The 20,434-nt window shown below is 37.3% G+C and overlaps 2 protein-coding genes across 4 annotated transcripts; both read left to right on the top strand.

Annotated features, from left to right (window-relative positions):
- Positions 1-1,139: 1,139 nt before the first annotated feature.
- On the top strand, positions 1,140-11,760 carry LOC148909104 (monocarboxylate transporter 10-like). Of its 2 annotated transcripts, none has more exons than XM_089033496.1 (4): positions 1,140-1,527; positions 3,072-3,691; positions 5,312-5,681; positions 9,512-11,760. In XM_089033496.1, the coding sequence occupies exons 1-4, from the start codon at positions 1,347-1,349 to the stop codon at positions 10,885-10,887; spliced, it is 2,547 nt and encodes an 848-aa protein (XP_088889622.1). In that variant the 5' UTR covers positions 1,140-1,346; the 3' UTR covers positions 10,888-11,760. The 2 variants fall into 2 exon arrangements, with proteins under 2 accessions (XP_088889622.1, XP_088889621.1); XM_089033495.1 differs by lacking the exon at positions 9,512-11,760 and adding an exon at positions 6,332-8,798 and having other exon boundaries at positions 1,141-1,527.
- A 1,632-nt stretch (positions 11,761-13,392) lies between these two features.
- On the top strand, positions 13,393-19,484 carry LOC116305521 (cytochrome b5). 2 transcript variants are annotated; one of them, XM_031715467.2, is made up of 6 exons: positions 13,393-13,576; positions 15,391-15,554; positions 15,805-15,841; positions 16,190-16,281; positions 17,463-17,490; positions 17,695-19,484. In XM_031715467.2, exons 2-6 carry the CDS (start codon positions 15,426-15,428, stop codon positions 17,742-17,744), a joined length of 336 nt encoding a protein of 111 aa, XP_031571327.2. In that variant the 5' UTR covers positions 13,393-13,576; positions 15,391-15,425; the 3' UTR covers positions 17,745-19,484. The 2 variants fall into 2 exon arrangements, with proteins under 2 accessions (XP_031571327.2, XP_031571318.2); XM_031715458.2 differs by having other exon boundaries at positions 13,395-13,656.
- The last annotated feature ends 950 nt before the right edge of the window (positions 19,485-20,434 follow it).

The raw sequence follows: 20,434 nt of genomic DNA, 5'->3' as shown, positions 1-20,434 counted from the left end.
AGCTGTAGCTAGTTTTAAAATATTTTTTGAAATCAATGCCTTAAAAAAGTAGTCACTTGTCAGTTTTTTTCTTGTCGCGAAAGTTTTTCTCAAACACGCAAGCGATTTCAGTGTCACGACACTGTATGTTATGTAATTCGTTATAAAATACTGTAACTTTAAAACTGATGGTTATTGCAACACGTGCGTGACAGACAATTAAATGCATCGCTTCACAACTTACTCTAACTGAATACAATGGTTTTAATTCCCTATAATTTTATGTTTTTCTCTTTAAATGTAATCAAGGATTTCAATTCTATTGCCTATTTTCATATCAGGTATAAAAACTAGCTCTGCAAAAAAGCTTTGCATTAGATACCACAGCCTCAACTCAAACGACTAAACTATTTTTCAACCTAATGTCAAACCAGCCTTAAAAACAAAGTTATACGGTACAGCTTTTATTAAATGGAAAATTACTTTTTTATTCATTTCTCGAAAAAGAAAAAAAAAAATCCTCGCAATGTATTCTTGTATTTTAATCTAGAAACCTGTTGTTTTTTTTTAATCATTTTTCATACCTTTTATCCTCGTTATTACATCATGCTAGGCAAATTGTTCTCACATAACAGGTTTTTGATATTCAAATTAGCCAGCCCAAAACAAAACAAGTCACATGCCAACCGGTGCTCTTCTCGTGCAACTGAAGTCCCTTTGAAAAGAAATTTTAGATACTCCCTACATTTCGAAAAATCTAACGTCGAGTAATGCTTCTTGGTTTAATTTAGCAATAGCTAAAGTCTGCAATTCTTAATATAGACTTTACACCGAACGAACTAGAAAAATCATTTATTAAATCGCTTAAAATTTGAAATTAGCATACTGTAAGCATAACTCACTTATAACCGGTATTGTTTGTTTGTAGAAAGGCTTTACTTTCACTCTCTAGTGAAGAAAAATTTGCTTTTAGAGGATTCTAATAAAATTTCAAAGCAAAGAAGTTGTTCTATAGGAAAAAATAATAGAATTTATTGAGAATCTTAGACAGAAAAATTAAAATTTAGCTGCAATCAAACAGTGTTGTTTTGTGTACAGATGACGCTATTGCTTGGGTGCGAAAACTTGCCTGACCGGTCCAGTTTTTCTTGTCAAACAAGGCATTCGAAAATTTTTTTCCGCTGTGAAAGCTATTATTTTCCTGATGTTCGAGAAGGAGCGGAGCGCTTGTCTTTCATCACTTAATCCAAAGACCCAAGCCGTTGGAAGGAAATTTTGAAAAACGATAGTCGTCGATGAAACTTCCACTTCTTAGCAGAAACGAACAACATCTATTTTAAGCTGACTTGAAAGATTTTCTAGCGATCATGAAATCGCCCAAATTGCTACAAGTTCAAATCACAGAGAAATCCATAGACTCTCTCTGGTCATGGATCGTTTGTATTTCTTCATTTTCATTACAGTTCCTAGTCGGTGGATTTCATTGTTCATTCGGTACCTTCTTCATTGCGTTACTAGACAAATTTGGTCGAAGCGAAGCGGAAACTGGTGAGTTTTTCTTTTGATTATTATTTTATTATCTCTATAAAACAAGAATACTAGCACCAGCAATTGTTTTGTCCATCGTTTTGGCTTTTTCTCTAGAGAACCAAAAAATGCTTTTTGATCCTAAAGAAACAAATATTCTCGGCAAAGAGATAGAAAAAAATTTCGGGCGATATTCAAACTAGGTAAACATGTCGCGAACATTTCATAAATTCAGGTTGCCTGTTATAAAATGTAGAAGAGTTTCATTTTTGGTTCATATTTCTGAATATAATTTATAGCCTTGAATAAATTTATTTTAGAGAGCTTTGCTTGAAGGAACGGTCTTGGGATTTAATTTGAGAGCGGTAGCATAAATCTTAAGGTCTCCTCTCGATAAATATATCAGTGCGGGTGGACATGTGACGCGCGCCCGGTAAAGCGCTGCTCTTAAAACTTCAGGTTTTTTTTGTTTTGTTTTATTAACGCTCTAAAAAAATTGCGCAAAACATCAACTTTTATTTTGAAAATGAATGGTGGATAACAAATAAAAACTATTTGTCGTCATTTTTATGATGTACTTTGTACAGGGTTGCAAATTTGATTGACAGAAGTTCAAAGTCCATGTGCATATCTTGAAAAATATTGTGCAACTTCCTTTGCGGTCGGAAAAGGGCTTAGAAGCAATTATGGAAAACAGTCTTATGATCGATAATTTTGAACATGTGGGGACCTGAGGAAAGCACTTCAATTGACCTTAGTAAGCCGCAAGGCAGAAAATTATCTACCTATATTTTGCTTTTTAATATTTTCGTTCTAAGACGATTAGTTTACTAAACGTATTATATAAAATTACGATTTCGGTTGTTGCGATCTTCAGGTTTAGTTTTGAGATAATAATCTTGTGACAAGTTGTATTGCACTATCTGATCGTTTTTCTCATCTTTTGATCGTGAGTTTTCTATCTATTCTTGGAAACGAAACTTTTTGAACAACTCGATATCTCGAAAGAAACGCTATTTTAACGCGGGCACTCGTGGGAACCCTGTTGCTCTTGCATTGAAAGTCAGTAAAGTGGATCAAAAATAAAAATTATTCCTGAATATCTAACAAGGATCGAAATGATGTCTCCTTATTATGCACTTTAATTTTATAATGTTCCCTCTGGAGTTTTTGTCCGGACAAAGCCGAGTCGTATTTCTTACAAGAGCGCCACGCAAGGTTACGTGTGTTCGCGCGTTCCACGTCGATGTCCATGCGCCCTAGCGTCCTACGCAGACGTTTTTGGAGTCGTCACGCAAATGTATGGGTAAAGAAACGTTGCGTGATGACGTGACGACCCGAAGAACGTCTGCATAAGGGTAGGGGTACCCAAGGTCCCCAAGGCAACAAAGAAACCAGACTTAGGGCCCTACTGAAAACCACGTCTAGTGAGTAGGTTTCCCTCATTAAAGATTATCAAAGACAAGGTAACTGTGCAGACCCCAGGGTATGTTTTTTAGTATAGGAATAAAAAAGATGCAGTTTCTACAAATGACAGTAATTGAATCCTTTCGTTTTATTTCCAGCATGGGTAGGCGCGTTTACTATTGGCCTTACATTTTTCTGTGGTTCCCTGACTACTCAGCTCTGTCATCGTTTTGGCTGTCGCATCGTTGCCTGCACGGGTAGCGTCCTCTTAGCAGTCTCTATGTTCCTGACTTCCATATCCAACAGCATTTTGTGTATGTACTTCACGTATGGCGTCCTCGGTGGTCTTGCCTGTAGTATGCTTTACTTTTCTTCCCTTGTCGCCTTGATCCAGTACTTCCACAAGCACTTGCCTTTAGCCAATGGTATAGCTATATCGGGGGTAGGCTTTGGAACGCTTTCAATCAACACATTATCCCAGTACCTTATTTCAAATTATGGCCTGCCGCTGACCTTCAGAGTGATGGCCGCATTCTCAGCCGTGGCGTTCGTCGCAGGACTGGCTTATTCTCCGCTCAAAACCCCAGAGGAATGTCCAGAGGAAGCAGAAAAACACCCGACTCTTGAAAAAGAACCTGCTAAGACGTCCAATTCGTTGGCGTCGAAGTGCAAGACATTTTGTAAACTTGGCAAGCAATGGCAGAACAAGGGATTCCTGGTGTGGATCGTGGCTATGTCATTGATATTGTTCGCCTACTTCATCCCAACCATGTATCTAGTAAGTTGGTTTTTAAATAAAAAAGTTTCAGAACATGAACGCACTGAAGTGTGTTGATTTTCTTTGTGACGCATGCGCATAATATTCGAGTTGATACTTCCTGTGTGGCATTTCACTGACCTGCGCATGGCACTGCGCCACAATTGGTTGGTTGTTACACATGGACATCAACTTGGTAATACGTGTGTTTAAATTTTGATATGATATCTGTCATGTGTACAATCGTACATATACTCTTGCCCTGGGATTCAGTGTGTAAACAAATATCTACCTACCTCTCAATAGCCCAATACCACTACCCTCTCAAATATACAACACACTAATCCTCTTCTCCAAACCTTTATACCTAATGTTACTAGTGCAAAATCGATTGTGAACGGTTCTTTGAACCACAATCAAAACGTTCACGGGATTTCATGGCATTGACTGTAACAAGTATCATCAAATTCTAACTCGAAGACTAAGAAAAATGGTGTTGAGCACACATTGGTTGCCTTGGTGGCACATCTGCTAGCATCAAGTTGGTTGTCATGGTAACTATAATCGCTGTCCCATGTTCTAAGTCTCAAATTGGTTTCCTTGGTTACTATGGGCCGACTCATCTCATTCTAACGAGGAAAAGATACTTAAATCCGCAAAGTTCTAATCTGCTGTTAAGTAAGTATACCCTTAACTGCATGAGATTTTTCGGTGCCGGGTTTTAGCTTTCGTTTTTGTAGCTTCGACATCGACGTATTGCCATGGAGACGCCATGGAAGCCAACAGAGGACAATCAGCGGGCCAGAACTTATGACGCGCGAGGGAAACTTCATATGGTCACTGATAGTAAGATTTTCACGGGTTATTTCGTGCGGGACATCTTGGAGGCATTTCTAATGGCGAACCGTCTTTTCCAAGTCCGAATACGACTGCAAATTCGGTCGCAATAATTTTTGCGGTAGTGGTTTTCGGCAGCTAATGATAGAGTGAAGTAAATTTGAACAAAAAAATTCAGATCATCATTTTTTTAACCAGTTTTTTCGTAGTTATTGTTTCATTCTTGTAAATAGGAGCACCAAATAAGTCACCTGCTATAGAAAAAATGGAACATAAATGTCAAAAAGTAGCGGAATTGTCAATAAGAGAAAAATAACCAAATCAAGTTATATATATAATTTAGAGTAATATTCCATTAGACACGAGATATCGAACCACATTGGACGTGACTTTTGATGAACTTTGGATACGAAGAAGAAGGAATCCTTGAAAGTAGCTGAAAATGTCTGGCCCTGTATGGTATGCATGCCTTGGTGGATTCGGCGCGAGAAATTGCAAGATATTTTTAAAAATAACAACAATAATTTATAATTTCATTTTCAAATAAAAAGTATAACATTAAATAAAAGTTTCTTGAAAAAGGAAAATTTTCTATGCTTTTTTTCCTCGCTGGTTTTAATGACTTGATTACTTGGGATGCTAACAAATGATTGTATTATTTCCTCACTTGTCTGATCGATATTCGCCAGCTCACTTTAGCGGAAGCTCCACTCGGCATCAATCTCATGCATTTTCTCATCTTTTCTGGTTGATATTTCTTTTCTTTTCAAATTCCTGAATTAAATCAGATTTTTGTATTCACAGTCAAAGATAGCTAAAGATGTTGGTGTCCCGCCCTCCAAAGGAAGTCTACTGGTCGGCATCATGTACATCAGTCAGTCCTTTGGCAAGTTAGCACTTGGGAAGGTTGCAAATCTTCGCTGTGCTAATCGTCCTCTTATCTTCCAACTATCGTTACTCGTGATGTCAGTAGCAGGCTGTCTCTTACCGTTAGCGAAGTCCTACAGTGCATTAGTAACGTATGCGGTTGTCCAAGGATTCTTCGATGGATCGTTTGTTGTATTAAGTGGGTTAATAACGTACGATATAGTTGGTAAAGAGTTGATGGCTGAGGCTTCTGGGAGTTTAAATTCTGTTATATCAATTCCGATGACTCTTGGTCCACCAGTAGCTGGTAAGTAATTTTAAACTTGAATAATTATATCCTTGTCACTGGTTAATTATGTGTTGCCAGAGATGCGCAATCATTGTATCTTCATCACTAGTCCATGATCGATGCGCAATTGTTGTATTGTCATCACCAGTTGATGGTCGATGCGCAATCATTGTATCTTCATCACTAGACCATGTTCGATGCGCAATTGTTGTATCATCATCAGTACGTGATGGATGCGCAATCATTGTATCTTCATCACTAGTCCATGTTCGATGCGCAATCACTGTATCATCATCAGTACGTGAACGATGCGCAATCATTGTATCTTCATCACTAGTCCATCATCGATGTGCAATCATTGTATCATCATCACTAGTCCATGATCGATGTGCAATCATTGTATCATCATCACTAGCCTCTGATCGATGCGCAATCATTGTATCATCATCACTAGTCCATGATCGATGTGCAATCATTGTATCATCATCACTAGCCTCTGATCGATGCGCAATCATTGTATCATCATCAATTCTTGGCTTTCACCCACGTGACACCGGTCTTGACAACGGTTGCTATCCGCCATCTTTGTGCCCCTCGATAGTAAACAAACAGACGCGACAGAGAGATATGTGTGAACTTTTCACTGAATATGGTGCATTGTATCGTAGTTGGTTGCGGTTCAAAGAGCGGTAAGAAAAAAGTTTCCTTTTCTTCAATACCTAAAGTGATATCGAATCAAGGCGAAGAGCACGAAGAGTTGACACGAGAGCGGAGAAGGCTTTGGATTTCGGCCATCAGTCGAGGCGATACTGACGCGAAGAGGGTTCTTGAAACCGAACGTGTTTGTGGTCTTCACTTTGTCTCGGGAAAGCCTGCAAAAGTCTGGGACAGATATAATATTGATTGGGTTCCAACTATTAACCTTGGAAAAAAGGAAAGTCAGGAAGAAGATCTGAAGGAAGCAGCGAAAGCTAAGACAGAACGAGCTGAAAGGGCAAGAGAGCGCAGGAAGCGAATCATAGAACATCAGCAACTTGGAGTCGAGAGGAAAAAGAAGGACTTGAATCAAACTGGGAATGCTGTCCAAGATATCGAGTTTTCTACCGAAACACAGAGTAATTCATGTTTTAATATTGAGCCTTCTTGCAGCAGTGCGAATGATGAGCGTGAAGAAATACTCGACAAGAGCACCCAGACACCCGTAGTGACTTTCAAGGACGAGTCAACACAGATGGACTTAGACTTAACTTATTTTGAAGGTTCACAGAACGCTGACACACAGACAGATGAATTTGAATACATGTTTTTAAAATCTGCATATCAAGCTCCGGACAGAGAATTCTTCGATACAGCTGATAAAGTTCGATTTTACACAGGACTACCTTCCTATGAAGTCCTGATGGTGGTGTTTGAGCATGTCGCGCCACATGTTCAACGGAAATCTACAGTTCTTAATAGATTTCAAGAATTTGTGCTGGTACTGATGAAGCTGAGACTAAACGTTCCCTTTCAAGACCTAGCGTATCGTTTCGTGGTGTCCCTGTCAAGTGTATCAAGAATATTTACCTCTTGGATATTGGCAATGGATTCTAGGTTGTTCTGCTTTATCCATTGGCCTGAAAGGGAACAGTTGTGGAAAACTATGCCAATGTGCTTTCAATATACATTTAGGCGCAAAGTAACTGTCATAATCGATTGCTTTGAAGTTTTTATTGAAAAACCAACAAATCTTATGGCCAGAGCTCAAACGTCCTCATCTTATAAGCACCGCTGACAACACCATAAAGATCCTTATTGGTATCACTCCCCAAGGTACAATTTGCTTTGTTTCTGAAGCTTGGGGTGGCCGCACCTCAGATAAATATTTAACTGAGAATTGTGGATTCTTAGATAAGTTGACCCCAGGGGATACAGTCATGGCTGATCGGGGATTTACCATCACAGAAAGTGTTGGTTTAAAGCATGGAAAACTGGTAATTCCAGCATTTACCAAAGGGAAAGCCCAGTTAGATCCCATTGACGTTGAACATTCAAGGGGGATAGCCAGTGTTAGGATACACGTCGAAAGAGTGATTGGTCTACTGCGGCGAAAATACACTATTCTGGAAGGAACACTGCCCACAAACTTTGTAAGCAGCAACCAGAATGGGTCACCTGAATTCCAGGTACCAATCGTTGACCGCATTTTAAGGGTTTGCTCTGCACTTGTTAATTTTTGTCCTTCCATAGTGCCATTTGAGTAGTACATTTTTCATAAAAAGCAGGGGTGGTAACAATGTTTAAAGTTTTTTCTATAATAACATTATACCAGGAGAAATCATTATTACATTGTGACAGGCACAAAACACTAAAATCACAATTACTATTTCACTAGAAATAAAGCAACAATTTTATTCACGTTCTTCAACAAGTCCAAATATGGAGGGGACAAACAATCTTAAAAATTAAATTTTGATATGAAAAAGGGCATGAAGGAAAAAGAAAGTGAAAATAACTCTTTACCTATGGCCTAATTTTTCATCTGAGATTATGTGCTAAGAAGATAACTGTGGCTAACACATGAATACTGATTTTGATTCAACTAACAATTTTTTAGCCAGAGAAAAATTGAAAAATATTATGCCAAAGGTAAACAGAGGTCTAATAATATTCAATAGCAACTGAAATGTTTATTAATTAATTTTATTGCTAGAAATATTGCTCTATGTATGACTCATTGTCATGTTACTGTTTCTTCCCTGATACACCATTTCCCTGAACATGGGTTCCTGCTTATTTTAATATTGTCACTAGATTTCATAATAAGAGATGTAGATTGAATCTCGAAAGAAAAGATTTTAATATGTTGGTGTATTTCTCAAAGCAGAATTTATCTGTTTTGACTGAGCCTAAAGTAAGAAGCTGATAATGCTGGACAGTTCAGACACAAACATTTTTACATTTTATTCACTGAGTTCCAATGAAAAGATGTCTGATTTAAATCGCTTAAATGAAGTATTTATTTTGATTATCAGCTTTTTGCTTTTGGTTATTTATTAAAAATTATTTATTATAATATTTATGTCATATTACTGACTATTACTTATCACTAATAATTTTCTTTGCTAAAGAATGAATTAAAAAGTTGGAAACATGCTTATTTGTCCACCTTTAAGGGAAGCTAATAAATGGGGACGCATTTTAGCAACATCAAAAGTTACATGACTGGGGTTAGTACCAAAAGCCAAACACGTAGCAAAAGCAACTGAAAAAACTCTGCAGTCGCTACCATTACCACAAATCCAGACACCACTTGATTATATGCTTCCAAACTCTTGTAATTTTTAAACTGATCGTTCGTATAATAGCTCGTCTGCAAAACCAAGTAACTAAACAAAACATTCAGGATCAAACTGCTCACTTGGTATGGTGACTGGATCAACGCCTACTGCCTCGATCTTCTTCAAATAACGTTCCTTTACATGACTTTCAAGACCTGATCCATATTTCGAGAGCACTGGCACAGCCATTTTCCAAAGTTTTGAGACGTCATTTGGCTCTGAAGCGAGCTAAAACTCTAAACACTATAAAAATGGCCTACTATTATCATAACATTTCACACTCGGAGGGGCACAAAGATGGCGGACGCCCATATTTGGATAGGTCGAAATAGGTCAGTGACGTCACGTGAAAGCCAAGAATAGTCCATGATCGATGCGTTATCATTGTGACATCATCACTAGCCCATGATCCATGCGCATCATTGTACCAGTCCATACTGTTGCGCATTAAATGGTAAGACGATATAGCCATTTATTATTACCGATTAGATATGAAATCATTCAATTGTTGTTTATCTTTATTTTTAGGTATGTTCTATGATTTCCTTGGAAATTACAACGTGGTGTTTTTCGTTAGTAGTGGACTTGTATGCATAGGAATATGTATCACTTTTGTCGTACCCTGGCTAACGCCGCCGAACTTAAACGAATTGGACTATGACAAACAAGCCTTACTTTCGATCGAAAATGATATCGACAAATGCTATAAAGACGAGAAACGTTACGATATGTCGTACGTAGACGAACAGAAATTAGCTTATTTACTTAGCCAGAAGAAGGGGAAAAATCATCTTCTGGAAAGAAATCGATCTCAGCTTGATTTTGGCTCAGTATCTAGACCGTCAAGTTTCATCTTGTTTAATATTGTGTCAGATGAACATCCTCATAATATTTCAGCTTACACCAGTCGTCAAGACTTAGCGTTCATAAGTGGTACCACCACACCTCTAAGAGGTACCCCAAGTACAGCAAGACGACGATATAACGACGTAGAATCCCATACAAGCATGCATTCACTAAGACAGAGTTTTGCAGACGTTGCACATGCGGTGGAGACTCAAAGTAACATTGACTGCGCGGAGCAAACCATACTAACATTAATGCCGTTAGCAACTGTTGAAGAAGTAAATGAAGGAGAGCGCAAAATATCTCCACAAGAGAAACAATACTCTGGACCATTTATTAAAAAAGAGGTAGAGGAAGAGGATGCGAGCGAGGAAGTTGAAAACCTTGCCGCGCAAGGAGAAGAGAGAGGTTCGTTTTCGTCTTTTTCAGACAGTGATAAACACTGGAAGAGCTCTTCTCACTCAACTGCTGAAACGGTTGATAGCGGATATATAGAATATGTGGACACTTCTTCAAGCAAAGATAAGTTATCTTCCACTTCCGTATGGGGGGATGCCAACACGCGCCACTCTGCGGATAATCTAATCGATCATGAAAAGACTGAACTATCTAAGGATCTCGTTCATCATTCATATAGTTGTAGCGACGTAACGGAACTTTCAGGACTTTCAGATATTGTCACAAATCCGACGGACACAAGCGTGGAATCAATCGATAATACCTCGGGTTGCTATGACTATGAGAATGAACTTGCAACTTTCTCAGAATCAATTCAAAAAGATGGAGGAGATTCGAGATGGCAAGAAGAAACAGAAAAGTTGTGCTGGTCAATAAAGGCAGAAGCAAAAGACGGAGACTCATCAGAAGTAATGGTAGTCGTAAATACAAATAAGGAAAGCGCCCAAGGCTTTAATAATGAGCACATGTTCAGTTCAGTGTTTGAGGATATTTTAGAACTCGAGGTGGGTGGGACAGAATATTTAAAAAGCTACCAAACGAACTACTCGTTGGAAAATGGTTATTTACATGGAGGAAAGTATCGTGAAACTGTAGTTTAATATAAAAATTTGGAACTACAATCTAAAGTTTAGTTCTTACTAAGATATACTAAGAGCGCAGGGGCGGATCTAGGGATGGTAAAAGGGGTGGCAAGTCACCCCCCTTTTGCTCAAATTTCTCAGTATATCGTTAGTAACAATCACCCCCTTTTTGTCGAGTTCCTGGTAAAACCTTTGTAATAGTCACCCCCCTTCTAAAATTCCTGGATCTGCCCCTGGGGTGTACATATAAAAAAAGGAAGAAAAAATACCTTGTGAGGAGAGGTGAAGTTAAGGCTTGACATTTAAAGGAGGGTCACTAATAAAATTTTGAACCCTGTGGGATGGTGCTCAGAGACGATGGAGGAGAAGGGGCAGGGGGAGCTATAGCCCCAATATTTCTGGCTAATATCCACTAATTTTCCAAGCTCAGTCCTCCCATTATTAAGGGTGCTCTTTAGTCCTTTCATTCAGATATAAAGTAATATTCATATTATTTTGTATGTTCACCATATGCTAAGTAGCTTACTTTCTAACATAATCAGTAAATGTGATATTCCGGAATTTAGCTGTGAAAATATAAATTGTTTCCTAACTGGGATATTGTTTGAAATTTACCTAGAGATAGGTTCTTGACATGACGTCTTTTATTTTAACCATTAAAACAAAGGGAGCCCAATAGTTATGGTGCTCTGGCTCTCATTTCACTGAAAACTATTATAACTTATGAAATGTGTAACTTAATATACTAGATATTTTTGATAGATGCAATTCACTTTATCATTCATGTCATTTGTTTGTTTCATTGGTATGACTGTTGGTCGGAAACTGAAATCTGAGAGCAAAATAAATTTTGGGCTGTGCGATATGAATTTAATAAATGAAGTAAAGTCATCAGTTTTTTGTCTCATTGATTATTAGTTTGCAACAAGTTAATATGTAAATATGTGCCACCACCTTCAGAGATGACCTGCGCTGGTGAATAGTCCCTTTCACAGTTCCCTGACAAACGGCGAACTTGCAATGATAGAGACCTTTTTCTTAACACCCTGGACAACTATTCACATGTCTCTAACTTTCCAAGCTCACCATTCATTCTCACTTCGATGTGATGACACACGGCAGCTACCTTTCAAAATGGCACCAGGAACTGTGAAGGGGACTATTGGTTTCAGAATTCAGATTTCAGATCTCCGAACTACAACATCTTTTTGAAATGCAGTAAAAACCTGCATGTAAGAACCTGAAAATTAAAAACCTGTTTGCCTCAAATTTGACATTTATATCCCCTTTAAACAAGAACCTATTTAGCCTAGAAAATCAAAAACAGGTTCTTATTTTCAATAATGCTTGTGGATATGTGAATAAGTAATTTAAGGTTTTGATTTAGGCTGCGTTCATAATGTATGGCAGGGGGGGGGGGGGGGGGGGGCAGGTGAAGTTGAGTGGGGGATCAGGAAAATTTTGGTAGGAAAAAGGAGGGGTGGGCAAATTTTTATCAGAAAAATGAGAGGGATGCACAATTTTTGGAAGAAGCTACAAGCCTTGCTTAGGAGGGATTGTATTTTTTTGCTTGACTTTAAGGGGGGGATGTGAAGAATTATTCTGGGCATTTCAAATTTTCACCTGCCCCCACCCCTGCCATACATTATGAATGCAGCCTTAGGTAAAAAAAAAAAACCATTTCATTTATCTGCTTGTATAAAATTCATTTAATTCATGAATCATTAGTAGATATATCATTCAAAGTAAAAAGGGTGTATATTTTATTGTAGGAAGATAAGTAAGTGGTTATTTAATTTTATTATTTAAATATTAAAAAAGATAAAGAATATTTTGATTAGTCAAAGATTTATAATGCTTATTGTGCCCTATTTTCCTTAAATATTATTGCATACTTCTAGAAAATATTCAAACCTCTATCACAAAGGGAATTAGTAAAAGGACCCCCTACCCCCAGGAACTTCCAATTTTCTTCCATACAAACTCTGTAATTTTGTTCTTTCTCTGACCCCTCTCCTCTCCAGAATTTCCAATTTCCTCCAAGGGTGGATTATGGATATTTTCTGGAATTACACATTATGACTAAAAAGCAATAGAAATATTCCAGGAATGTTCTATTCTTCTTTGGCCAATCAGAATTGACAGTCTAACTACAAGATAATGGTAAGATAACAATAATGCTTCTGATTGGCTATTGAACATTTTTGAAATATTTCTAGGTGCTCATGGTTACTTGATTCGCACTGTAAATGAGATAGAGATTTGGGTTGAAGTGAGATATAAATACAGGAATCCTAATAACTGGTAAAATGATAATCAAATTAATTTCCTTTCTTTCTATACTAATTCAAAATGTTTTTTTTATTTCATATCATTTTTTATTTCCTTTCTTTTTGCATCTCAATTTATTTACTTTTTAATTTACTCTAGTTTCATTATTTTTCATTTTAATCTTATTTTTTCATTTTAATCTTAAATTATTATTATTTTATTTATGCAATGATATTATGCTTATTTTTGAAAGAATTTTTTTAGGAGCAGTGTTGTGTTGGATTACCTTTGGAACTCCCAGTCACATTCGGTCACACAAAACAGATCACAAATAAGCCTTCTTGGAATTCATCCAATCATAAGGTCAGCATGTGACACGCCTCCGACGTTCCTCCGATCGATATTAACTATGGATCGATGCATGAGGATTCAGTACGTAAGTAGTGTTCATGTACATGCCATACTGTTTTTGAAGACCTCTTTAAAGCTTTATACGCTTTAGATCTCGTACGAAAGGTAAGATTTTTATCAGACTACATTTCCAAGGTCATTTCCAAGATCATTTTTAGGGGTTAATATCGATTGATGAAGTTCGTTTCACTCCTCGTATATTCAACAATAATATATTGACTTCTGTTTGTAATCATGCATAGTTTATAGTAGAACTATGTCTATTAATCTAACCTGTATCGTTTTAATAGCTTCTATGTTTGACTAGACTAGTTGAAGTCCTAGTGCTAGTATGTTTAACAGTTTGGCTTCCTTTTCTCTGGATTACAAGTTTCCCCTCTTGTAGCTTCATCGTTTTCGACGTATTTGTGACAGATATTAACGAGTTTTAGTAAATCACGCGATTGCATTTTAGGCTATTTCTCCATCGATTCTTTGCGATCTATGGCTAGTTTATTTTATACTAATGTCTTCACAAAATAAAATCGACAATGTAAGGCTAAGGATAAAACAATGTAAGCTTATACTGGATAATTAGAGCTGATAGTGGGCTAGACTTCAAAGGAAAAAACTTGATCATGATCTAGGCTCTTGTACACAACTTGATGACATTTATCGTCACTTACATTGTAATTAGAAGTCTACAGTTCCTCATCTCGAATTTCTGGTCTTGTTAGAGCCAGTTGGCCTTCATACAGTCATTCACAATTGTCAAAAGAAAGCATTGTTTTAAATTTCATGCAGGAATTCTTAAAACCTATTATTTTATCATATTTAATCAAAATTATTTTCAGTAATTATCTACTAAAGCTCTTTCTCCCCCCTTGGGAACAAGTTAAAAGCGAATAAAAGGTTCAAGCCTTTTGCTACATTGTGTTTAAAAGATTGATGTTCGTTTCCAAAGAATATAATAGTATTACGAATCATTCAATACTTTGTCTCATATAAAACGAATTTAGAAATTAATAAATTATTTTTTAGAAATTATTGAAATATTTAAAAAATATCTTATTAATCTCTAAATTCGTTTTATGATAGACAAAGTATTGAATGATTTGTAATCCATTTTTTTGCTAAGTTTTAATGAAATGTTTGGAAAAACTTACCATGTAAATGTAAAGAACATCAAGAGACATCATGATAAGAAAACCGCCTCTCAACACCGTGATTCGCGATTCTGAAGCTTCTGGCTCTGAAACTACGAAAACAATAAGACTGAAAGACCAGCTTTATTTTATTTCAAAAGGGTTAGGATTGTAATGAGAACGAGGTGACACAAGGCACCTTGCGATCGGCTAGAGCCTTCTGTATTTTTCGATATCCAGCATAACTTAGGCATGATCTTGGAATGGCGGAGAATATTTTTGAGGGGGAGGAGGGACAGGAAATGTCTATCACACCCTTAGGATTTTGAAATTGAGGCTCTCGGAAATGCAATTCTCATTGTTTCGTGGGGGCGATTCCAACATATAAACTCATGTCAAAGCCTTAGGCAACTCAACTCATAAGAGAAAATCCTTTTTTGCTGTGCCCATAAACTGGCTGCCCTGCAGGTGCGTTAGTAAGAAAAAGGAAAAGGATAAAATCTGTGTACGTCAAGCTCTGAACGAACAAAAAAATCTTTCGGGGTACTGAAGGAGTTGGGGAGGGGCTGGTGCGTCCAAAATTACACAAAATCTACCAGAAGAGCTCTGAGTAAACCAACTCCTTTTGTTCAAATCGGGTTTAGTCTGATGCATCTCTAATGTATGTATGTGTAACCCTGATTACTCATCATATTTCGTTTGTTTGAATGAACAGAACGCGACGAGTTTAGTCAGTGACACGGCGCACGAATGACGTGTGAGTGCCGGGACGATGTACCAGAGTATTCGCTAGACGATGTGTCACAACACCATAATGCAGAATCATGTTGGATTGTTTTCTTAGACAAAGTATACGACATAACTTCGTTTATGGTCGAGGTAAAATAAATAAATCTCTTTATTTAAGTGTCTAGTCGTTCTAGCGCTTTCGCACTAATTGGGAACACTTTTCACTCACACGCACTACCACGACACGAGTGAAAAACGCCTGGGACAAGGCAAGGAATGAACGTGGGAATCGCTTGGTCTTGATCTGGAGTGATTGTGTGTGGGGCTTTGTTTTTTCAAGAACAGAATTATGTCTCGTTATGACAAAAACTAAAGTTATATGTGTCTACTTTGTCAACAGCATCCTGGAGGATTTGAGATCTTGTTAGAGCACGCAGGTAGTTATTTTGTTACATTAGCACTACTATCGACATGTCTTGTACGTCACTGGGTTCGATCACTACTAGACTTGCCTTTTTTTTCACGTACTCAGGATATTAGTAAATAGTATTTAGTTTTTGGACACTCCCATTTCCCCCTTTGAATGGATAATGTCCTTTTTACTTCCACGATTTAGCTCGTTAATAGCCCCTTTATTCAGTATAAGTACGATCGACGTGATAAGAGAATTTGTCTTGAAACAACGCATATTATTGAGATCTGTCAGTTGAGCTGTTAACAACTGCTTCCTCGTGGGTAATGATCACTGACAGAGAAATGATAAATGTGTTGTTGGATTGTTGAAGGTTATGATGCAACAAGTGCCTTTCAAGACGCAGGACATTCCAAGGAAGCAAGGAAACGTCTAGCAAAGCATTTCATTGGTAATTTAGTTAAGGTATGTATAAACTTCTTATTTCAAATGGCTTATCTTAACTATAATTTATAGATACCTAAAATCGACTTGCAGTAAGTCCAAACACCATGTTAGATTTAATAACCATACATGTATTTAGTTTTACCATTACCGACAATTCCACCATGTTCAGTTTATCATTTCCTTACGACACCTTAACTTCATCATCTAGTGTTACATTAAACACTGATACCACCAATCAATGCCAACTTAAATCACCACGGTACCATCTGCACCATGGATCATGCACCATATCGATCACCAACACTATCCAATGCCAGTCCACATTCATCATTGCCCCCGGGGGGGGGGGGGGGGGGGGGCGGGGCGGGGGTACTACCACCCCAACTTGGGTAAGTAGTAATGATAGTTATATATTTATATCTTCAACTTGGGTAAGGGTGTGCCGCCAGGACCTCAAAACCCTGACCCTATCCCAGACCTAAAATTTTGATTTTACATACCCTACCCCAGACTAAAATTAAGAATTATACACCCTATCCCAGACTAAAAGACGGAAAAGACGGCTATTCAATAGAATGCAATCGATATTTACTAACGTTTTTATTGTTTTTGTGCCGTCAGAAAGCGTAGTCTATTCGCCAGACAAAAACGACCAAATCGTTAACCCTATCCCAGGCTAAAACGACCAAATCGTAACCCTATCCCAGACAAAAATGATACCCTATCCCAGACAAAATGTCAAAAAATGATAGTCTACCCCAGACCCAAAAGCCCAAAAACCATACCCTATAGGGCGGCACATACCCGTATAGCAAATATAGGGGAGTACCCCCCCCCCCCCCTCCCCGGGATCATTGCCAATGTCGCCATCTGCACCAAAGGCCATGCACCATATCGACAATGGGCCCCAAAGTAGGCCTATATCGATAACAAACATCATCAAATGCCAATTTAAATCATCACATTCATCATTGCCATTGGTATCAAGCATTGGATGAACTCGATCATCAACACATGCTGTCATGACGACCAGCAGTGTTACTATTACCATGCATCACCTCACTATATACCATGCACTATAGCCTTTACAACCACCAACTAAATCATTAGTATATATTACCACACTACCATCATATACTTCAGTTTTTATGGTATAAGAATCTACAACTTCTTCAATGTATTAAATGTTTGATACACAGGAAGAAAGAATGTACAAGAAAGAATCGGGTAAGTCAACTATTCACGATGTATGTACGTTATATAAAATATCATGTTTCTTTTCTTTGAGCGGGAACTAATCCTTGCTGGACAAAATTATTTCCATCTGTACAACTTACATACTGTTAGGACATCTTTGTTTATGATTGCGCCGGCATTTACGATTTGATAGCTATTTTCATGACCTTCCTAAATTTATTTCGTTCCTTGCAGACGAGGGTTGTATACTCTGTCTCAAGACTTCAGTCAAAGACGATGAGTGAAACATCTGACAATGTACCAAATCAAGCACCTCGTTAGGTCTGTGCCTGTGTTTGTATGCTATTGAAAGTTTGTGGCGATATGGAATCTTTATGTCGTACAATCAAGTTTACCACCTTGTAAAAGTCACCTTGAACTGGTAAACATGAAGCTCAATCTGTCTCACGACTATCCTTGAATTTATATCTACGGTGTACGCCGTTATTAACGCTGTTAGTAACATTCACGATTCATGATAACTTGAATACGTTTACATTTGTCAGTACGAGTAACATCAAGCAATTTCTCTCGTTTCGTTTGCATAGACAAACGTTTTCTCATGCACCTTATTACACGACTAAAGTTAAAGTATACACATTAATAATCAAAATTTGTACAAAGAGAAATAACAAACAATGTAAATAAACAAATGCAAAAATTAATGTCAAAATTAATGTTTGGAAATATCCTGCATTAAGGAAACAGTAAAAGTTAACAGGATCGAGAGGAAGGACAAGCAAAGCTTTGACCCAAGGTTCGTGCGCATGCGGTCTACGTACATGCCTTAACTAAGACCAGATAAATATATCATAGCAGGAGATCTGACAATCGAAGAAAGAAGCGCTTGCTGCACTCTTAAAGTACCGCATGATCAAAAACAAGTTCAAATAAAGCTTTCATTCAAGGTTCGTACGGTCTACACACAGGCATGCTTTAACTAGTATCAAGGCGCGGACACACGGTGCATCATTGCAAGCAACATTGCACGCAACAAATTTGAATCGGGTAACAAAAGTTGCAACAAAATCACGCTACATCGCATGTGTCAGCCAGCTATGCTTTGAAATTTGGCCAGCGGTTATGAATTTGGTGCAAGCTGATTGGCTGAAAATTTCAAAATTTTGCACGCAATGTTGCAGCCATTTTCACACGATAAAATTTGCTGCGCTCAATGTTGCGAGAGTAGAGCGAGATTCAACTACAGATTTGTTACATACAATGTTGCGTGCAACAAGTTCCACAATGGGTAGACACGATGCAACAGTCTTTTTGCGTGCAATTTTGCACTGTGTCTGCACCTTAATTATCTTCGAGGTTCTATAGTAGGATCATTGACAATGGGGAAAAAAAGAAGAATTCTTTCCAAGACGCCTCTACACCGACATAATAAGAGCATGGCACAGTTGCCAGCTGTTGCCGGGTTCAACCGCTTAGTATATTTATTGCCTGGGGGTTCGGAGGATTTTTGTGCTAACATTACAAAGATTAACTGTTCACTGATCCCCCATTATTACTGAGTTTTCCCCGCTTTGGTACCTGTACATTTTTAGTTTATAGCCCAAAATCCGGTCTCCATTTGTCAAAATTTTTAGCTTAAAAACCATATGTGATCCCCTAAATATCTCTTGAAGTTGAGTAGAATAAAAGAGTTAAAGGAGTGGAAACAAAGAAGCACTTTCTCTAAGATACTTTATTGATGAATAAAAGAATACAAAAAAGAAAAACTATATAACCTGTATATAGCTAAAGCTAGTCTAGGCAGGTTAAATTCACAGAATATACACGTAGATTTACAAAGATGTCTTTATATGTTAATAATACTAAATAATCAGAGTACAAAGAGCTGAATAGGAAATGAAAAGTAGTTCACTGAGTAGAAAATGAAAAATAGCTCATTACAGATAGACTTACTTAAAAAGTTTGAAGATCTCAGTATCATAGCGATTAATATTAAGATCGTTTAATAAAACGGTTTTGATTTCCTTTTGGAAGTTTTTTTTGGATAAACTCCTAATGAAAGGTGGTATTTGATTCCATAGACGTGCACCGACTCGCGAGAAGGAATCTTTTTGAGTGTAGTAAACGTGAATATCTAGTGTAGAAATTATCACTGGCAGAAGATCTTGTTTCATAGGAGTGAATATCTTTTATGTAAGTAAAGAGTTTGCTAATATTACTGGGAATATAATCATATTTAACATCGTACATTAGCTGTGCTACTGAATAAAAATAAAGAGATTTGATTGGTAAAATTTCATGTTCAATGAATATTGGTATTGCACTTTTAATTGATTTCACGAAAAATATTGACCTTAGAGCGCGCTTCTGCAGAATGAGCAATTTATCAGTAAGCTTTTTGCAAGCTTGACCCCAGGTACATATTCCATATATCAAGAGCGGCTGTAAGAGGGATTTATACATTTTGATTAGAGTATTTTTTGGAACAAAATGTCTCAATCTGCTGAGAATACAGAGGGCCATGTACCGTCATTACACATGCTGCACAATAGGTTACTTGCATTTAAGCGTCATTTATACCAATACCAGAATCCCTTGTACACTTTCTCTTGTTCAGTTTATTAGCACCAATTAATTGTCTTATTAGTGTCTTGAGGAAATACGAATTTGAAAATGCAATTTGAGGTCCTTCAACTTCCCTAGGCCTTAAAATTTTAACCTTGCTATATATTGGCTTGTACCTAAACTTTTTGTTTGATAATGTTCCCTTAAAGTGTATATGACACGAAAACATTCCATCATTTAAAATGTATAGTTTGTTAGTAATAATAAATATATCGTAACAAAATTTGTTTCAAAAGCTTATTTCTTGAGATATTTGCGAAAGTTAATCCCAATTTGTGACGTCATTTTGTTGACACGTACTCTAGATTCAATTGTAATTCATATGAATTAACAACAAAAGACATATTTT

Source organism: Actinia tenebrosa, unplaced genomic scaffold, assembly GCF_029948245.1.
Source record: "Actinia tenebrosa isolate PJP-AT-01 unplaced genomic scaffold, QUT_ActTen_1.0 PGA_scaffold2__45_contigs__length_23673736, whole genome shotgun sequence".
Classification (NCBI taxonomy): domain Eukaryota; kingdom Metazoa; phylum Cnidaria; class Anthozoa; order Actiniaria; family Actiniidae; genus Actinia; species Actinia tenebrosa.
This window is presented reverse-complemented; position numbering and strand designations above follow the sequence as displayed.

Excerpts from the sequence above, each read along its gene's own strand:
- LOC148909104 (XM_089033496.1), top strand. The coding sequence starts at position 1,347 with ATGAAATCGCCCAAATTGCTACAAGTTCAAATCACAGAGAAATCCATA. Across the intron at positions 1,528-3,071 it reads TCGAAGCGAAGCGGAAACTG|CATGGGTAGGCGCGTTTACT; the intron begins GTGAGTTTTTCT and ends TTTTATTTCCAG. Across the intron at positions 3,692-5,311 it reads TCATCCCAACCATGTATCTA|TCAAAGATAGCTAAAGATGT; the intron begins GTAAGTTGGTTT and ends TTGTATTCACAG.
- LOC116305521 (XM_031715467.2), top strand. The coding sequence starts at position 15,426 with ATGACGTGTGAGTGCCGGGACGATGTACCAGAGTATTCGCTAGACGAT. Across the intron at positions 15,842-16,189 it reads GATCTTGTTAGAGCACGCAG|GTTATGATGCAACAAGTGCC; the intron begins GTAGTTATTTTG and ends GGATTGTTGAAG. Across the intron at positions 17,491-17,694 it reads AATGTACAAGAAAGAATCGG|ACGAGGGTTGTATACTCTGT; the intron begins GTAAGTCAACTA and ends CGTTCCTTGCAG.